General features: G+C 39.5%; 1 protein-coding gene across 3 annotated transcripts in view; it reads right to left on the bottom strand.

Moving 5' to 3' along the window:
- Nucleotides 1–610: 610 nt before the first annotated feature.
- Nucleotides 611–16,094, bottom strand: part of INPP4B (inositol polyphosphate-4-phosphatase type II B) — a 471,298-nt gene continuing 455,814 nt past the window's right edge. For 2 of the 3 annotated variants that reach the window (XM_036763284.1, XM_036763286.1), the window contains one exon: nt 611–902. In XM_036763284.1, coding sequence (XP_036619179.1) covers nt 770–902 — 133 coding nt within the window. In that variant the 3' untranslated portion in view covers nt 611–769. Of the gene's footprint in view, nt 903–2,192; nt 2,368–16,094 lie in introns of those variants that run through there. The other variant, XM_036763285.1, reaches the window with a different exon arrangement.

Below are 16,094 nucleotides of genomic sequence, written 5' to 3'. Positions count from 1 at the left end.
AGACAGAGTGGGTGATCTGACCTGGAGGGGCAGCCACTCGCTCTGACATCATACTTCTTGCTATTTGCTTTGAAGCTATCTGCCCCAGAAGCAAAAAAAGGTCCACTTACAGATGTCCCTTTTGAGTGTTTTTTGTTGCTCTTACCTTGTGTGTGAAGCCTATATATTCTGTACTATACATAGGCCACTACCAGATTTCATAGACAATGTTTGAAACAGATGTTCGCCTTCTGGAGAACATTTCTGTGGAAGTATTTGTCTGTTTTAATAGCAGTGTGCATATACCCACTTTGGTACAGAAGGAACTTCTCAGGGGGCCCGGGCAGCAGCTCTCTCATAGCACCCCAGGATGAGACAGCGAGTCCTTTTTACCAGACGTAAGAGACTTATGGAGTTTTTCAATGACATAATGAGTACCTCTTGTTGCAAATTAGCAAATTTTTCTGAAAATTTCTCATTCAAATACCATGTTCCCAAGGTAGAGGCCTCCTGAATGAATGCTAAACAGTGGGTCAAAAACAATGTCTTGGATCTTAGGACATTCTCGTACTTAGAGACTGGAGACAGAACACTCTGTATAACACATCCTTCCCCCCTTCCAATCCCCAGAATAATTGCCAACAGTTCTTAGTTCACCTTAAAACTTACTGTATTGATAACTAATTCAAGTAATTTCTAGATTTGTGCACATGTCCCCCATTCATGACCCCAAAAAATGTATATTATGCAGTTGAGACATATTTGTGTTCCTGTTTACACTGGGGGAAGCTTATGAGTCAGCTTTTCCGTATGTCCCCTCGGGTGGTCTGTAGTACTTGGGGAAAGCCATCAGTTGTAGCATGTTGAATGCATATTTTCTGCATTTGATATTCTTCATAACATTCTCTATGCGGCATCCTTCTCTGGTAAAAGGGAAAAAGCACAACTTCATGAAACACAGAATAAATAAATATGTTTTTTATTTGCTCAATGCAGAGTTGCAGCAACAGTCCAAGTAAAAATAACAAAGATTCAACTCTACATTTTTGTTTGGGTTTTTTGTTTTTTCCCCACAAGTGATGATACATCTTACAAAATTAAATCCAAGGCCAGGCCCAACACCATTATTGCCCTCAGAAAGAGATGATTAAATTCTTTGCCCTTAACATATATTTAAGTTTTAATAGACTTTTTAAATATAATTGACTCCACAATACACCTTTACTTTAGTTTCAGAAATATATCTGCCTTTTATATAGCTTTTTTTTTCCACAAATTAATTTCTCAGACTTTTAAAAACACATTAATATCTCTATGTAGCCCTAAAGATGCAGGTTCTAGGAATAAGGCATTGATTAAGTCTGGCCCAATAGATTTTCTAAAGGAAAGTTTTATCTCCATTTGATTTCGGTATGTTAAGCTGTGCAATGAAAAAAGTGAACATGGCTTTCCAAACAGCCTGACCCAAGTCTCTGCTTTATAAAGGGAGGGGGCTCGTTCACAGACGGTACAAAAGTCACAAATGCTGAAAATGGGGGCATCAAGACACAAGCAAGGCTTTGTTAAAAAGAATAGAAAAGTGTCTCGGGAAAGAAATCGACGAAAACAACGGTTACAAACAGATAAATTCAATTACCAAAACAGAACTCAGTTTTGTCTCCTTAGGGTTATTTGACAGAAGAGGGTTAGTCGCAGCAAAGTAAGGACGTGACCAACCAATAGGGGAAATCAAACAGAAGGTCTGGCCAGTCAGCTGAAGACAACGATGAAGGCAGCACAACGAAAATGAATGCTACACACTCCCACATCTATAGGACCTGTTTCAGAGTTCGACTGTGTTGTGCAAAATCAGTTTCAGTTTCTTTAAATTCATTTAATTGGAAGAGGAAAAGGAGGCTTGGATCTTCAAGCTTTCAGGATCCTGCTTTTTGTCTAACATTAATTTAGCTAATTTTTTTTTTCCTTTTGGGCTAATAAACAATGCGAAAAATTTCTCCAGGAACAAAAAGAGCTAACAATTCACTGAATGCATAGTACTTCTTAGATTTTTAAGAAAATAAAACAAACCAAAAAACAACATTATACAATTCAAACATTTGTATTTTAAATTCTGTGGATCTGAAAACGTAGAAATATCACAGGATCCCCCCCACCCCTCCTCAATTTAAAGTTTGTTGCCATTTGTAGAAAAGAAAGGAACAGAAAAGTGAAACTTATTGATATTTGGCTAGTAGTAAAGCAAGACTTAAAATGAGCCACACGACCAGCAGGTGTGAGCTGACAAGCAGCAAGGCGACGGGATAGAAGTGACGAGAAGTTGGCTTGTTATCAATTAGACAGCCTGTCTCGGGATCATCCGATTCATTCAGGACTCCCCGGGTTTGTCTGCTGTTGAACAGGGGAAGTTAGGGGATGGAGGGAAAAAAGAAGAGTAGAACATTCACACAGCAAAGAAAATCAACGCTTAGGAATTCTGACAACACATAAGACAGTAACTTCAGGGATGGCTCTGTACTAAACAACTCCAAAGGCAGTCTTTGTACTCTTTGCAGTGGCAGAGTGACAGGCAGCAAAAGGCCAGGACTGCTTTCTCTCTTGGAGGAAGGAGGAGGAGAGAAATATCCTGACCATTTTAATATATATTGAAGTTCTACATGCAGGTTAGAAGCAAAAGCCCATCACAGCACAAATAAGCACAACTTTAGGAATAAAAGCAAGTTATGGATTAGTTCAAAGGAAAAAGTAAATGAGGAAATGCTTTTTTTAAAGAAGAGAATGATATAGAGGAAAGCGGGGGTACAGAGAGTCTGCAAGCTGATGCTTATGGCACATTTTCACACTAGTCCATGCAAACCCACAACTTTTTATATAATGAGCTCAAAGTGACCCAAATGATTTGTCGAAAAAAAATACTTTGGCACTTTTGTGAAAGATCCATGACCTGCATAAAATAGGTGCTTAATAAATGTATGCAGAATTAGATTGGACAAAATTGAACTGATCATACCATTGGTGCTGTTCACAAAGTAGCAATGGTTTAATTTTTATCAAAACAGAGGGTCAAATCAGGTTGCCTCTTCTTCATCTAATTTTGCTACAGTGAAATGTGTTTAATATGGGCTCCTTGAGTCATTAGAAAAGAGGAATTTAAATTCCTACGTTGGATGGCTTCAATGAACACCTCTATCCAGATGATGCCAATATTTGATCCCTGTCCCTGATCTCATGCTAGAATCCCAGTTCCATACTTTTAACTGTCTATTGCTTCCAGATGGATGTTCCACTGTTCCCTGAAAGACAGCATCCCAAATCCAATCCATTCTCCCCACCCCCTCTCACCCAGCCTTTAACCCCCCCCCCCCCCGCCACCTTCCCTATTTATGTCGAAGGCTTACACTTATGATTCCAAGCACCCAAGGTCAACCCCTTACAGACACCTACAATTCCTCCTCCATCCAGTAAGCTGTCAAGTCCTAAGAATTTTAGCTCCACAGTATCTCTCATCTCTGTTTCTTCTTTTCAATCTTGAAGACACCCTAATTCAGGTTCCCATTGCCAATCAATTGGGCTACTGTAATTACTGCTCTGACCACAGAGGCAGCTTGGTATAGCAAATAAAGTGGTGGTCTAAGAGTCAGGAAGACATTGGGTTCAAATTCTGCCTAAGATACTTACTAGCTGTATGACTTTGGGTAAGTCACTTAACTTCTCTCAATCTATAAAAGGATAGGATTTGGCAATCTCTAAGGGTCGCTTTCAGCTCCAAAGCTATGATCCAATAATCGTATGATCTTCTTGTCTCCAATGAATTTGTTCACCCTGTTGCTCACATAATTTTAGTTATGATTCTTTCTTTTTAAAGTATGGCTTTAAAAGCATATCCTAACATGAATTAGACTGTCAGATCCCTGAAGGCGCAGACTACATCTCATTTCACCTTTGTATCCTTGGGTCTTAACTAACCTAGTGCTTTACACAGTATAGATTGTGGCAAATTTAATGGTGGGTTGAAAATTCAGAAAAGGTGTATTCATAGAATGAATGTCCTAGCTGAAATGTAATGGCAAAAACCAAATATTAGTGATCACATTTTGGCAATCCTCTGCCATGGTTAATTCAAACTGACCATGGAAATCTGATGTGATCTTTTAATCTTCTTAAAGCACAGATCTGGCCAAGTCATTCTCTGCTCAAGAAGCTTCAATGAATATGAACTTTTCTTTCTGTCATTTAAAGCCTTTCATAAATTATTTTCAAAGGATCATCGACTGGTGGTAGAAGTGACCTTAGAGTCCATCAAGTATAACAGCCTCATTTTACAGATGAGGAAACTCATTTTAAATTCATTTTACAATGAGGACCAGAGATGTTACGTGACTTGCCTGTTCCACATGTCTAAGTGACAGAGACAAGAGATGAAGCCAAGTCCCCTACTCCAAAGTTACTATACTATCATCTTTCAGACTCCTTTTCTAGATTCATTTCAGACTTGGGTTAGTTGTAATAAAGCACTGCTGCCCATCACACACTGTATGAGCCAGTCAAACTGGTCCACTTGCTGTTTCCCATGAAAAGCATGGCATCTTCCAATTCCACATCATTACACAATCTCTTCCCCATTACTGGGAGAAATAATTCATTCAGCTATGGAACTCTGCCCTTGGACTATGCCATCCTGACTGCTGAGCAAGTAAAAATGTACCTAACCCACTACATCTAGTTAGCCCAACATTATGAGTCACATCAATGGTGGCACTTTGTCTTCTACCCTGCTTCTGGGCACATTCTTCTTCCCCCCAATCACATCAATACTGCCATTGCTTTTGGAAAGAATGCTAAAATAGATGGGTCTATGGGTCTACTCACTATTTTTTTTCACTTCTCAGATTAAAAACTTTCTTCCCTGGCCACCACTTCCCTACAGGTAGAATCCTAGCATTAGAATACAAGTTCCTTGAGAGCAGGGATTGTCTCACTTTTGCATTTGAATCTTAGGCATCTAGCATGGTGCCTGTTGCATAGTAGGTACTTAATACTTTTTCATGTACTTGTTCTCTCAAAGGTTTTCCTAATTTTTTTCCCCTCAAATTTTGTCTGTGTTTCTTCTCATTCTACCAACTCACAGCTGCTCTACAACTTAACAAATGGTCTTTGTAAGTGGCTGTAGGCAACAAATTCATCACTGTGGTTCAATTGGTGAATAGTCTCTCTGGACTTAGGTCCTCAGATCTCCAAAACTGCCTGTTGCTGAGCCTGTAAACACAGCTTTTTCCAGCTAGGTAACATGGGCTGGAACTTGTGTTCCATTGGTATAGTCTTTAAGACCCTATAATACACTGGCATCTAAAGGCTTCAATGATGGACCCCTTAAATGATATCTACCATTTATTTACTTCCTTGATACAAGTGAAATTCTAAGTATTGCTGAGTTCCCTCAACTCCTAAATTTTTAGGGAAAATGAACTTCAAATTAAGGAGGTAAAGAGAATCTGAGCTCCTGCTGGCAACTTAGGGATCCCAATAGTAGGGGTAAGAAGACTGGAAATCATCTGGGTATCTGTTAAAGGGCCAGATGGAAACCAAACAGATAATGAATTAGCAGGCGAATATTTGGTTTAGGTACAAATATCACCTACGGTATAAATATGAAAAACCTGGACAGATCAGTCTCAGTACAACTGGTTTCGTTGTCTCATATAAATACACAGGATATCCCTGGGACTCTTTCACCATCCCATCTTACAGTTAGGAGCTTTAGTCAGGAAGGAAAAAGCCTTCAGTCTTAGATGAAATCTCTGTTCTCTTCTTACCCTAGGCAAGTTTCCTCAGGGCCCAGTATCTCCTGCAGCTCAGGCCCTTCCCTCAAGTACAGGAGGCCAGTTATATCAGCTTTACAAAAACTGTAAACAGTGATTGAACTATTCTGTCTCCTAAATCTAAGAAAAGATATAAATGCAACTTGGCAGCCTTTAAAAAAAGAAAGGAAGGATAAGCAAAGGGGGAAATGGCTATAAAACAAAATAGCTGTCCTCTCCCCTCCTCTTGCTGCCCCCAGGAAAATGATTACACAATAAGCCATTATCAGGCATAAACAGGATCAAGATTTAGAGCCAAAAGAGAGCGATGCCATCATTCAGATTAGTTTATCACATAAACTAATCAGGAGTCCTGAAGATCACAGAGGACCTGGGACACCAGAATGGTAATATTTAATTGAGGGAGGGGGATGAGGAAAAAGGAAACTAGAGGCTTGTGTATGGGTAGGGTGCCATTGCGGGATAAGAGAGGGAAAGAAGTCAAGAAGCTGGCAAGCATGTTTTAGGGGAATAGAGAGAGGAAAAGGGAATGTTGTTGTCAAGAGGAAAACTAAAAACAAATATATCCCACTTCATTCACAGTTTTGTTTCAAGGCCAAAACAGCCCTTTTGGACAGCTACAAAGAAGGCTTAATTACAAGCGTGTCCAAATAAGTGAGCCTTCTGGGAGATAGCATCAGCTTGTCCTTTATATTGAAGCCATGCATGGCTCTGGACCATGTCACCTCAGGTAGAACAGTACAGAAGCTAACTCTGGGATCAGCTTTACCTGTGCCTGTGGGGGCAGCACAGCCAGCAGGAAGTAGCTACCACCATCTAGGTCTTTCTACGGCATACAATTGGAACACATAAGGTCTTAGAGTAAAGAGAGCTCAGAATGGGGGAAACTGCTTGAGTTTGAAAAAATGTCAACTCTGAGGTGCTCCTTGCATTTTGGCTCCATAAACTTTGATAGCATCTATCCACTTTGGACTGACTCTTTGTTCAGGACACTCAGTTTCCTCATCTGTTCAAGGGTGAGGTTGGACTATATGGCTTCTGAGTGCCCTTTTAGCTCTAGAGCTTCGACCATGCAAGTCGATTCTCTCAGTTCTGTCACCTATCTGTGTGACCTTGGGCAAATCGCAATGTCCCTGGGTCTCATTTTCCTCAACTGTACAATGAAATTCTACTAGATGGATTCTAAGGTCCCATCTAGTACTAAATGTGTGATCCTATAATAGAATTCAGCTCAATTCTTAGATATTAGCTTTGTCTCCCCTTTTTCTTTCTCCTCCTCCCCGACCTTGGCAATACCCCTTCCCCTCCTCCCACACACCTTATGCTTAAGCTGATTTCTTCTCTCCTTTTGTTTGGAACTTTGCCTTTCTTTACTCAGGGGAAGATGAGCCTTTCCAAGGGGCTTGACAATTTCCCTGATTCCCAGGATGGGCCAGAGTTTTACTGTGGACAAATCTCTACCAAGCTGCAGTTTAGTGGAAGTAGTGCATCTCTAAAAGAAACAACAATTCATGCTGTTTTTTTTTTCCCAGGGTGTCACTACCTAGATGAATCAGGCAGATGAGTTCAATGGCAAATTACCAGAATAAAAGTTCTCTCTCGGTGACAAGCATAGACACAGCCTTAATAAATGTCACACAGCTTCACTACTGCTGAAGGGGATCAGTAATTCCACAGTCACCCTCTCTATGGATTAGCCAATCAGTCCAGTGAGCAATGAAGGTTAGAGAATTCTAATCATTTATGATACGAGGGATAAATGTGAATAAATACTTCAAAGAGAGAAAATTTAGAATCTTGTATAATTTTACTCTGGTGATATCTGAATACATATCTTGTGCAGTAACGTGGCATTCTCTACTGGGGAAGAAATGCCTTCTATTAGACAAAAGCAGAAAGGAAAGTTCTTTTCCATGTGAGTAAACTACTGAGATTCCTCAATCGTCACCAAGCTACTGGATTTCAATGGTTCCGATGTTCTAGTTTTCCATATAATAACAAATTATTAGCCAAGGAAAGACACAAATCCTGGAGACCAGAAAAAGATGACCTGTCATGTCCTCCTGACCTTTACAATGCTCTTAGTCAAATTAAGCTAATCACAACAATTGTCAGCTTCCCTGCAGTCTCTGAAGTAGGATGATCTAATGGTATTTATCTGAATTCTTATCCCTCTTCTTATTACATGATGTAGGTGCTCAGGTAAAAGGACTGAGTATCCTACCCTACTTATTGGTGCCACTATATGTGTGTGTATACGTATTTACACACACATATAAACACACATACATACATGTTGTGTATATATGTGTGTATACATATACACACATGTATCTACATATTTGTGTGTACATGCGTGTATACGTAAACACATACATATATACATGTTTATACGCATGTATATATACATACATATACACGCACATATATATGTATCTATATATCTCTCTGTGTATATATGTATGCATGTGTAAATATTTACACACACATATAAACACACATATACATGTTTATATACATATATACACATATGTATCTATATCTCTGTGTGTATATATACATATACATGTTTACATGTATATATGTATACGTATGTATGTATATATACATACACATATGTACACACATACAAGTGTATCTATATATCTGTGTGTGTGTGTGTGTGTGTGTGTGTGTGTGTGTGTGTATTCCTGCACAGCTTGTAATCAGGACATTCTTCCTCAGATGTCTCCATTCACGTTTAGTTGTTACTGATGGGCAGCCTGGCATAACAGAAAGAACACCGGAAACAAAGTGAGACAACCTGATCCCCCCTAATTCTAGTTGTGTGATCTTGGACAAGTCACTTAATCTCTCTCATCCAGGGAATGACAATATATAGATTACCTGGCTTATCTAGAAAGAGAGTAACCTGTCTGAGGTCTTTGCCCTCTCTCTCACCTCTCAATCCCAATCAGTGTTTTTGTGAATAAAAGTAAGTGGCCATTGAAATTTTATTTCAAACAATCTATCTGGATGATCAATTCTCCCTCCCCCACCACCCCATTTCATCTGGATATTGTAGTGGTATAGAAACACTGTCTTAAGCTCTGGTTTCTGTGAGAATGAATCATTTTAAAGCAGCGAGTCTGCTATATAGCCTTCTATTTCTATGACACTGCCCCATGGTCAATCAGTCCCCCCCTGCCTTAGGCCTGTTTTATAATTACTTGGAATTTATTACCATCTGTAAAAAGAGTTGAAAGATCACTTCACTCCCCTTGGCATCTGAAGAAGTCTATGGCTCCCTTCCTTCTCAGAATAATGTCTTTAAATGCAAGTAAAAATATCTAGGAGTATTAAAGGAATCAACTATATTGAAATGCAGATATTAAAATGTCTTTAAAAGAATGTCTCATGGATCACATGGATCCCCTATGAGGAAGTCTTTCCTCATCTCCCTATTAGAATGTAAGGTCCTTGAGGTCAGAGACTGTTTTGTGTTTGTCTTTGTACACTTAACATCCACCACATTTGCACATAACAAGCACTAAATAAACATTTTAGTTAAGTTGAATGGGGATATGTGTTAATCCATTACAAAAACTCCCATTTGCTGTTTAGGGAGAAACCTTTACCACCCTATGGCAGGACTGGTAAGGAAGTCTATTGGTATAAGGGCTAATGGAGAAGAGGGACAGAGGTAACCTTCTGAGAGGCAGCATGGGGATGTTGGTATAGGACTGGTCTTGGAGACAGTAAGACAAGGGTTCAAGTAGTACTTCTGATTCATGCTAGTTGTGTGCCCCTGGATGAGTCACTTATACTCTTAGCCACCCAGGCAGCAATCTAAGACTAAGTTTCAGATGAGCTGCCCATCAGCATCAATTAGGGGAGTTTCCACACTGAGAATGCCTTATATGAATAAAACCACAGGGCTGGACCAAACAACAAAGAAGAAAAATCTTATTCTGGAGAATATGGAAAATAATTCAGGGTTAGGATTAAGTCAAAATGAATGTGCCAGGGGCCATCGAAAAATGTCCCCTTGAAAGATTAAGTGCTGCTCTATCCATTCTTCTGACAATACTGAACATGATGACAAAATCATAGGGAAGGAGGGGAAGGAAAGGAGGGGTAAACATTTATTAATTAATATTAAAATAATACACTATCTGATAGGCATCAGACTAAGTACCTTAACAAAAATATCTCATTTGCTCCTCACAACAACCTGTCCCCATTTTACAAGTTAGGAAACTGAGGCTCAGACTTGTCCAGGTTCATATAGCCAATGTGTTCAAATCCAGATCTGAACCTTGATCTTACTGACTCCATGTCCAGCATTTCCTCCACTCAGCCAAATGGCTCAGAAAAGCAGGGTATTGACCTACAAACCTTTATTCCATAGAATAGGAGAATTTGGAGCTAGAGAGGACTTTACTGATTATCTAATTCAATCCTATCATCTTATACCTGAAGTCTTCAGTGGTTACCCCATCTTAAAGTGAGGAGGTTGGACTTCATGATCTCAAAGGTTACTTTTGGTTGACAAGCTCCATTACCTGGTGAATCTAATGGACTTGTCCCACAGAGATGGTGCTGAACTGGAGCTCTACATTACTGAGCTCTACGCTAGTGCCCTTTTCACTATGCGTCCGCTGCCTGACAGTGGGCAGTAGAAGACCGCACTTTTTAAAGTCCAAGAGAGAGTCATAAGCCTAGACAGTATTAAAATAATGCTAAGATTGTATTAATAAGGTTAGAAATTGGATTTTGTTAATGAGATAAGGATACTCCTATCAATGCATATCAGTACCTTTGTTATTTTTCTTAATATATATTTTGAAATATAAAATCATTTTACTTGTTAGTGGTAAAGCTGAAGAGGATGAAATCTTTTCATCAGCCACACCTATGAATCTGAGTGCCTCTGGAACTCCTTTTTTCTTTACTATATTATTCTTCACTACTTTTCTTCACGGATCTGAGTTGGGGCTTCAGAGAGTGCTAGGACCAGAGGAGGAGTGCTGCACCTTTAGTTTATTTTTTTTTAATATGGCTATCAGAATGAATAAAGCTTCTTTTTTATGCCTGCTAAGTGAAAACTACTAAAAAGCAAAAAGGGAGAGGGCAGTTCTGTAATTTATTAATTTGTTGATTTCAGACTCTGATCTCTGGAGACAATGATAAATTTAAGAAAGTGCCTCACACGTAATCACCATCACCTGGTTGTTCTTAAAAGCCCATGGCAGGAACTGACAGAAGACAAACTATGGAGATTGGGGCTTCATGAATGCCCCACTGCCCGGCATGACTCAGGGAATCGATGCAGGCTATGCCCCAGGCTTCACAGGGGGAATGATACAGGTGGTCATACCCCTGCCAGAACAAATCTTGGACTCTTAAGTACTTTGTAAATGGAAAAATGCAAAGGAGCTGTTAAGCAGCTCTATTAATAACGTATACACCAGGGAACTGTAAGGAATCATTAATTAGTAGCTGTCTTGCAAAATGCTCTGAAAATTCAACAACATTGTTAGCTCTGGTCATTAGACGCTCTTCGGGTAAGCAAAGCACAGAAGGTCGTTCCTGTGTGTTTGACCTGCACAGGCCTGTGGGGGCAATGGTTTTGTTATCTGCTGATAAATCTCACGGATTCAACAAGCGTTTTATAAATGCTCCATGAGCATCAGGGTCTAAACACTAAAGAAAAAGCAGTCCCTGTCTTCGAGGAGCTTACAATCCGAGCAAATGTATTAAATAGGCTCTTGTCTGATTTGTCAGATCAGACAGTGAAAGTCAAAATGGCAAAACCCCAAAGTCTTATTCTGCAACCAGAGCTGGCATCGTGAGAGGCTAATTCTGTAAATATGAGTGGCTACTCAATGAGCTTGATTGGCCCCTATTTCCCTATCATTTTTTTTCCTTCCTGCCACTCATTGCACAGACTTGCAGCTAAAGGAATTGCTTTGCCAGGTCCATTCTTCCTTTTTCTTCTGTGATCATAGGCATTATGTACCTTTTGCTTACATGAATCCCTTAAATATTAGGGAAATGACCAGTGACATGTGAAATAGAAAAACCAACAGCAAGCATCAACATTTCTTTCCAACCATCATCTTCTTCTAACCAAATTTATCCTTTCTCTTCTCTCAATCCTCTCCCTAAACCTAACTCCTCCCTCTATTACACCTTCTCTATCTATGTGAATAGAATCTCTGGCTTTCTTGTCCCTGGGCTTGAAATTCAGCTATCATGTCTGACTCCTCCTGTCTTTCTCTTTCTCTCAGCTCTGATGCTAACATTCCTCTTACATTTATAGATCAGAGATCATGGATTTAGAGCTGTAAAGGATGTTTGGGTTCATGTGGTTTAACCTGCTCAGTTTACAGAGGGATTAAGTGAACTGCCTAAGGTCACACAGCTAATAAGTGGCAAAGGGAGGAACTGACCATGAATCCATCGTCTTCTTTCTAGTTCAATGTGATCATTATAGTTCATGCCCTCATTATCTCTTGTTCAGACTTCTTCCCCACCCCCACCCCTGTCATTATCCTGACATGGGCTTCCAACACCCTCAATTGTTAGCTCATTAGCTTCCGAGGCTTCCAAGACTTCTGTCTCTATTCTGCTGCAGGGATTTACAGGGATGGTGACATCTCAAATCTCATTATATGTGGAAATACTCATCAATTCCCCTCTCTAAAAAAAAATAAACAAAAACCCCTATTATCCTTGGAATTACCTTATTACCTAGAAGATATGGCATTGGATGTGGAATTAGGAAGACTTGAATTCAAATCTCACATCTGATACTTACTAGATGTATAAACTTGGCCAAATCCTCTCTGAGCCTCATTTTCCTCATTGGTAAAATGACGCTAGGCAGCTAGGTAGTGCAGTAGATAGAGCCCCAGGCCTGAAGTCAGGAAGACTCATCTTCCTCAGTTCAAATCTGACCTCAGACACTTACTGGCTGTGTGACCCTGGGCAAGTCACTTAACCCTGTTTGCCTCAGTTTCCTCAACTGTAAAATGAGCTTGAGAAGGAAATGGCAAACCACTCCAGCATCTCTGCCAAGAAAAGCCCAAATGGAGTCACAAAGAGTCGGACATGACTAAAACAAGTGGACAACAAAATGAGGATAATAATGCACATAGTATCTACTTCCTAGGATGAGTTAATACAGCTCATCCCAAAGGCTTTGGTGCAATTTTAAGGTACTGGAGTTCTAGTAGCTTATACCCTCTGTGCAATATGTTTTGCAAACTTTTAAAGTGATAGAGAATGTTTTCTTAATCATTTATTGTATTAGGATTACATTTGATAGTCGGCTAAAGCCAATGGAAAATTTCTCAGAATAGTGTTTTTAAATGAATGGAATCAGTTTTGTTCAGTAATTTTCAGTTGTTTTCCTCTTCATACGTATTCCCTCATCTATTCTTGGAATGGCAAAGACCCATCATTACAGGTGCCTCTCTCCTAGGGCTCACTAGTCCCCTCCTCCCACCTCTAGATACCCCTTCTGCTTCAAACCATTTCCTCTGCCTCCTACAGGAGATTGGTGACTGGTGGCTGGGTAAGGCACACAGGACATGTCCTCTCCAGGAGGGGCCATCCTTTCCACCAGTGTAACTGCACCTGGAAGGTAGGTGACCCTCGTGGAGGAGCTTTGTGCCTCCCCACCCAACACTGAATTCACCCCAATTCACCGAGTTCAAGAATTCCTTGTTAAGACTCTGCCCTATAATAGATTATTAAAAAAAATTCAATGCCTTACCGTAAGGAAACCCTCATCCTTTTGTCTTCCTTGCTAATCTCCACCCTACTGCTTCAGTGGCTCCCTGGAGCCTACAGAATAAAATCAGTTTCTTTAGCCTGACTCCAACCTACCTTTTCAGCTTTAATTCATGCTACTCAACTTCATGAATTCTAGTTCCTGCCAACTGGCCTATTACTGTTCCCAGATCTTATCCTACCCTCTCCTGCTTCCATGTTCCAAGTACAGGCCTCCCCTTCTCTGCCTGCTAAAGCCCTTCTTTTCCCTCAACATCCATCTTCCCAAGAAAGCCTCCCCTGATCTCCAGGCTGAAAATCATCTCTCCCTCTTCCTACTTTATTTTAGGCCCTTCTATCTCTCCTTTGTCCGTAATCACACTATAGCTTGTAACATACACATTTGCTTCTTATAATTCAGAATCTATCAATGTCAGTCCGTGAGGAAATTCTACAAATTAGAAATTCACTATAAGGAGACATGTCTTGATTCTCCAGTTCATGGAAATCTTCTCACCTTGATGGTGAATGCTGAGAACAACCATATGCTACCTTAGTGAAAGCAGAATTTCTGAGGAAACAGAGGCTCTTGTCTCTCTATATTCACACTAGTCAGGCCACATCTGGAGTTAGGTTCATTCTTAGCATCGGATTTCATTTGGGAGGTGGAGTGGGCTTAGGGTGGAGGCTGGATCAATATATGTGCAGATAGGGACAATCAGGAATACGCAGACCCTGGTACATATGTTAGCCATAGGCAGAACGGTTGAAATAGCTCAGGAAACTTAACCTGAAGAAGAGAAAACTTAGTGAAAATGTGTTAGTATATGTGTAGAAAAGGGATGAGACTTATTCTACTCATTCTCAAAGGGCAGAACTAGGAGAAATTGGTAGAAACTATAAAGAGGCAGATAGCGACTCCATAGGAAGAAGAATTTTCTAACTACTGGAATGATTTGCCTTGTGAAGTGGTGAACTCTTTGTTACTGGATATATTTAAGCCAAGCTTGGTGACTACATGTCAGGGAAGTGCAGTAGGATTTCCATCATATGGGAGGTAGGACCAATTTACCTTGAAGGTCCTTTTCAAATCTAAGATTCTAAAAGTTTTTGATGCTCTAAAGACATGTACTATTTTCATAGCTTGAATAAATATGGCAAACAAAAACAGGGCACTATGTGGGATGCCACTTTCCTTTCCTTCTTGCCTATATTCTCCTGCTGATGGGAAACATGGTATATTACATAAAGTGTTGTCCTGGGAGTCAGGAAGACTTGAGTTCAAGCTCTGTAGGTATTTGCCTCAACAGATCCCTCTTGTCCTCCAAGGCATACAGCTTTTCTTGAATGCTACTGCTGGTGATCTTGCTTCTTATTTGTTTGTATGTATTCTCCATATATTTATTTATGCCCATGTTGTCTCTCCAGATAGAATGTAAGCTCCTTGAGGATAGTGATTGCTTCATTTTTGGATTTGTATTTCCAGCGTTATAGCCTAGTTCATAGTTGGCGCTTGATAAATCTTTGCTCACTGGTAGTAACGGTGGTGCAGACTACACCAACAGAGGAAATTTCTTTTCTGGGAGTTTCACTGAACTCAAAAGTCCAGGCTTATGTATAATGAGAGAGAGAGAGAGAGAGAGTGCGAGTGAGAGAGAGAGAGAGAGAGAGAGAGAGAGAGAGAGGGAGAGAGAAAGAGAGGCTGTAGACATACTTATGCATATATATAGAATATAGAGATGTAGATATAGCTAAATTGATATTGAAATATATATATTATATATATGTAGATATTGATGAAAGAGATATAGACAGATAAAGATAGATGTAGATATATGTCCATCTAGATATATCAATATAGATATATAGAAATATATTTATATAGACATTTAAAAAGATAACTATAGATATCTACATCTATCTATATAGACATCTATGTAGACATAGATATAAAAATATATATCTATTTCCACATAAATATCTATATGTCTACAGATTTAGATCTATGTAAATTTATCTTTATATCACCCTTAGACTTCTTGCATCCAAATCTACAGATACATAGATATATTTTTTATCTACATATGCCTTTTTTGATTAATTTTTTCATCTCCTTTCTATTCTACACTTCTAATCTCTTTTCTTTCATTTTTGTTGGTACCATCTTTCCTCTCTGATTGTGCTTTTTACTTTGTTTCTCTTTTATAAAGCTTTTGGGAAGCAAGACATCTCATCTTTCTTTGAGAAGCGGCACACTAAATAGTGAAGCTCTTGACAGAGTTACCCTCTGAAGAGAGAGAGAAAGCACACAGTTCTTGAAAAAAGGGTGAAGAGATGAGATGGAGGCAGGGAGACTATTGGATACCATGTATATCAGTTGAGGAATAATTTTTAATGCACATAAAGTGCCACATGGCTGCTCAGATTGGATAAAGATAAATTGAGGAGGTACTTCTCCCTTACCCTTCAGACCCTTTTTAGAGAACTCTATTCAGTTTTGATCTCTGAAATATTAAAAAGAAACTGGAGAGGGTACAGAAT

This window comes from Trichosurus vulpecula, chromosome 6 (genome assembly GCF_011100635.1).
Source record: "Trichosurus vulpecula isolate mTriVul1 chromosome 6, mTriVul1.pri, whole genome shotgun sequence".
NCBI classification, from domain to species: Eukaryota; Metazoa; Chordata; class Mammalia; order Diprotodontia; family Phalangeridae; genus Trichosurus; species Trichosurus vulpecula.
The sequence above is the reverse complement of the archived record's forward strand: the minus strand, read 5'-3'. Positions and strand labels throughout refer to the sequence as shown.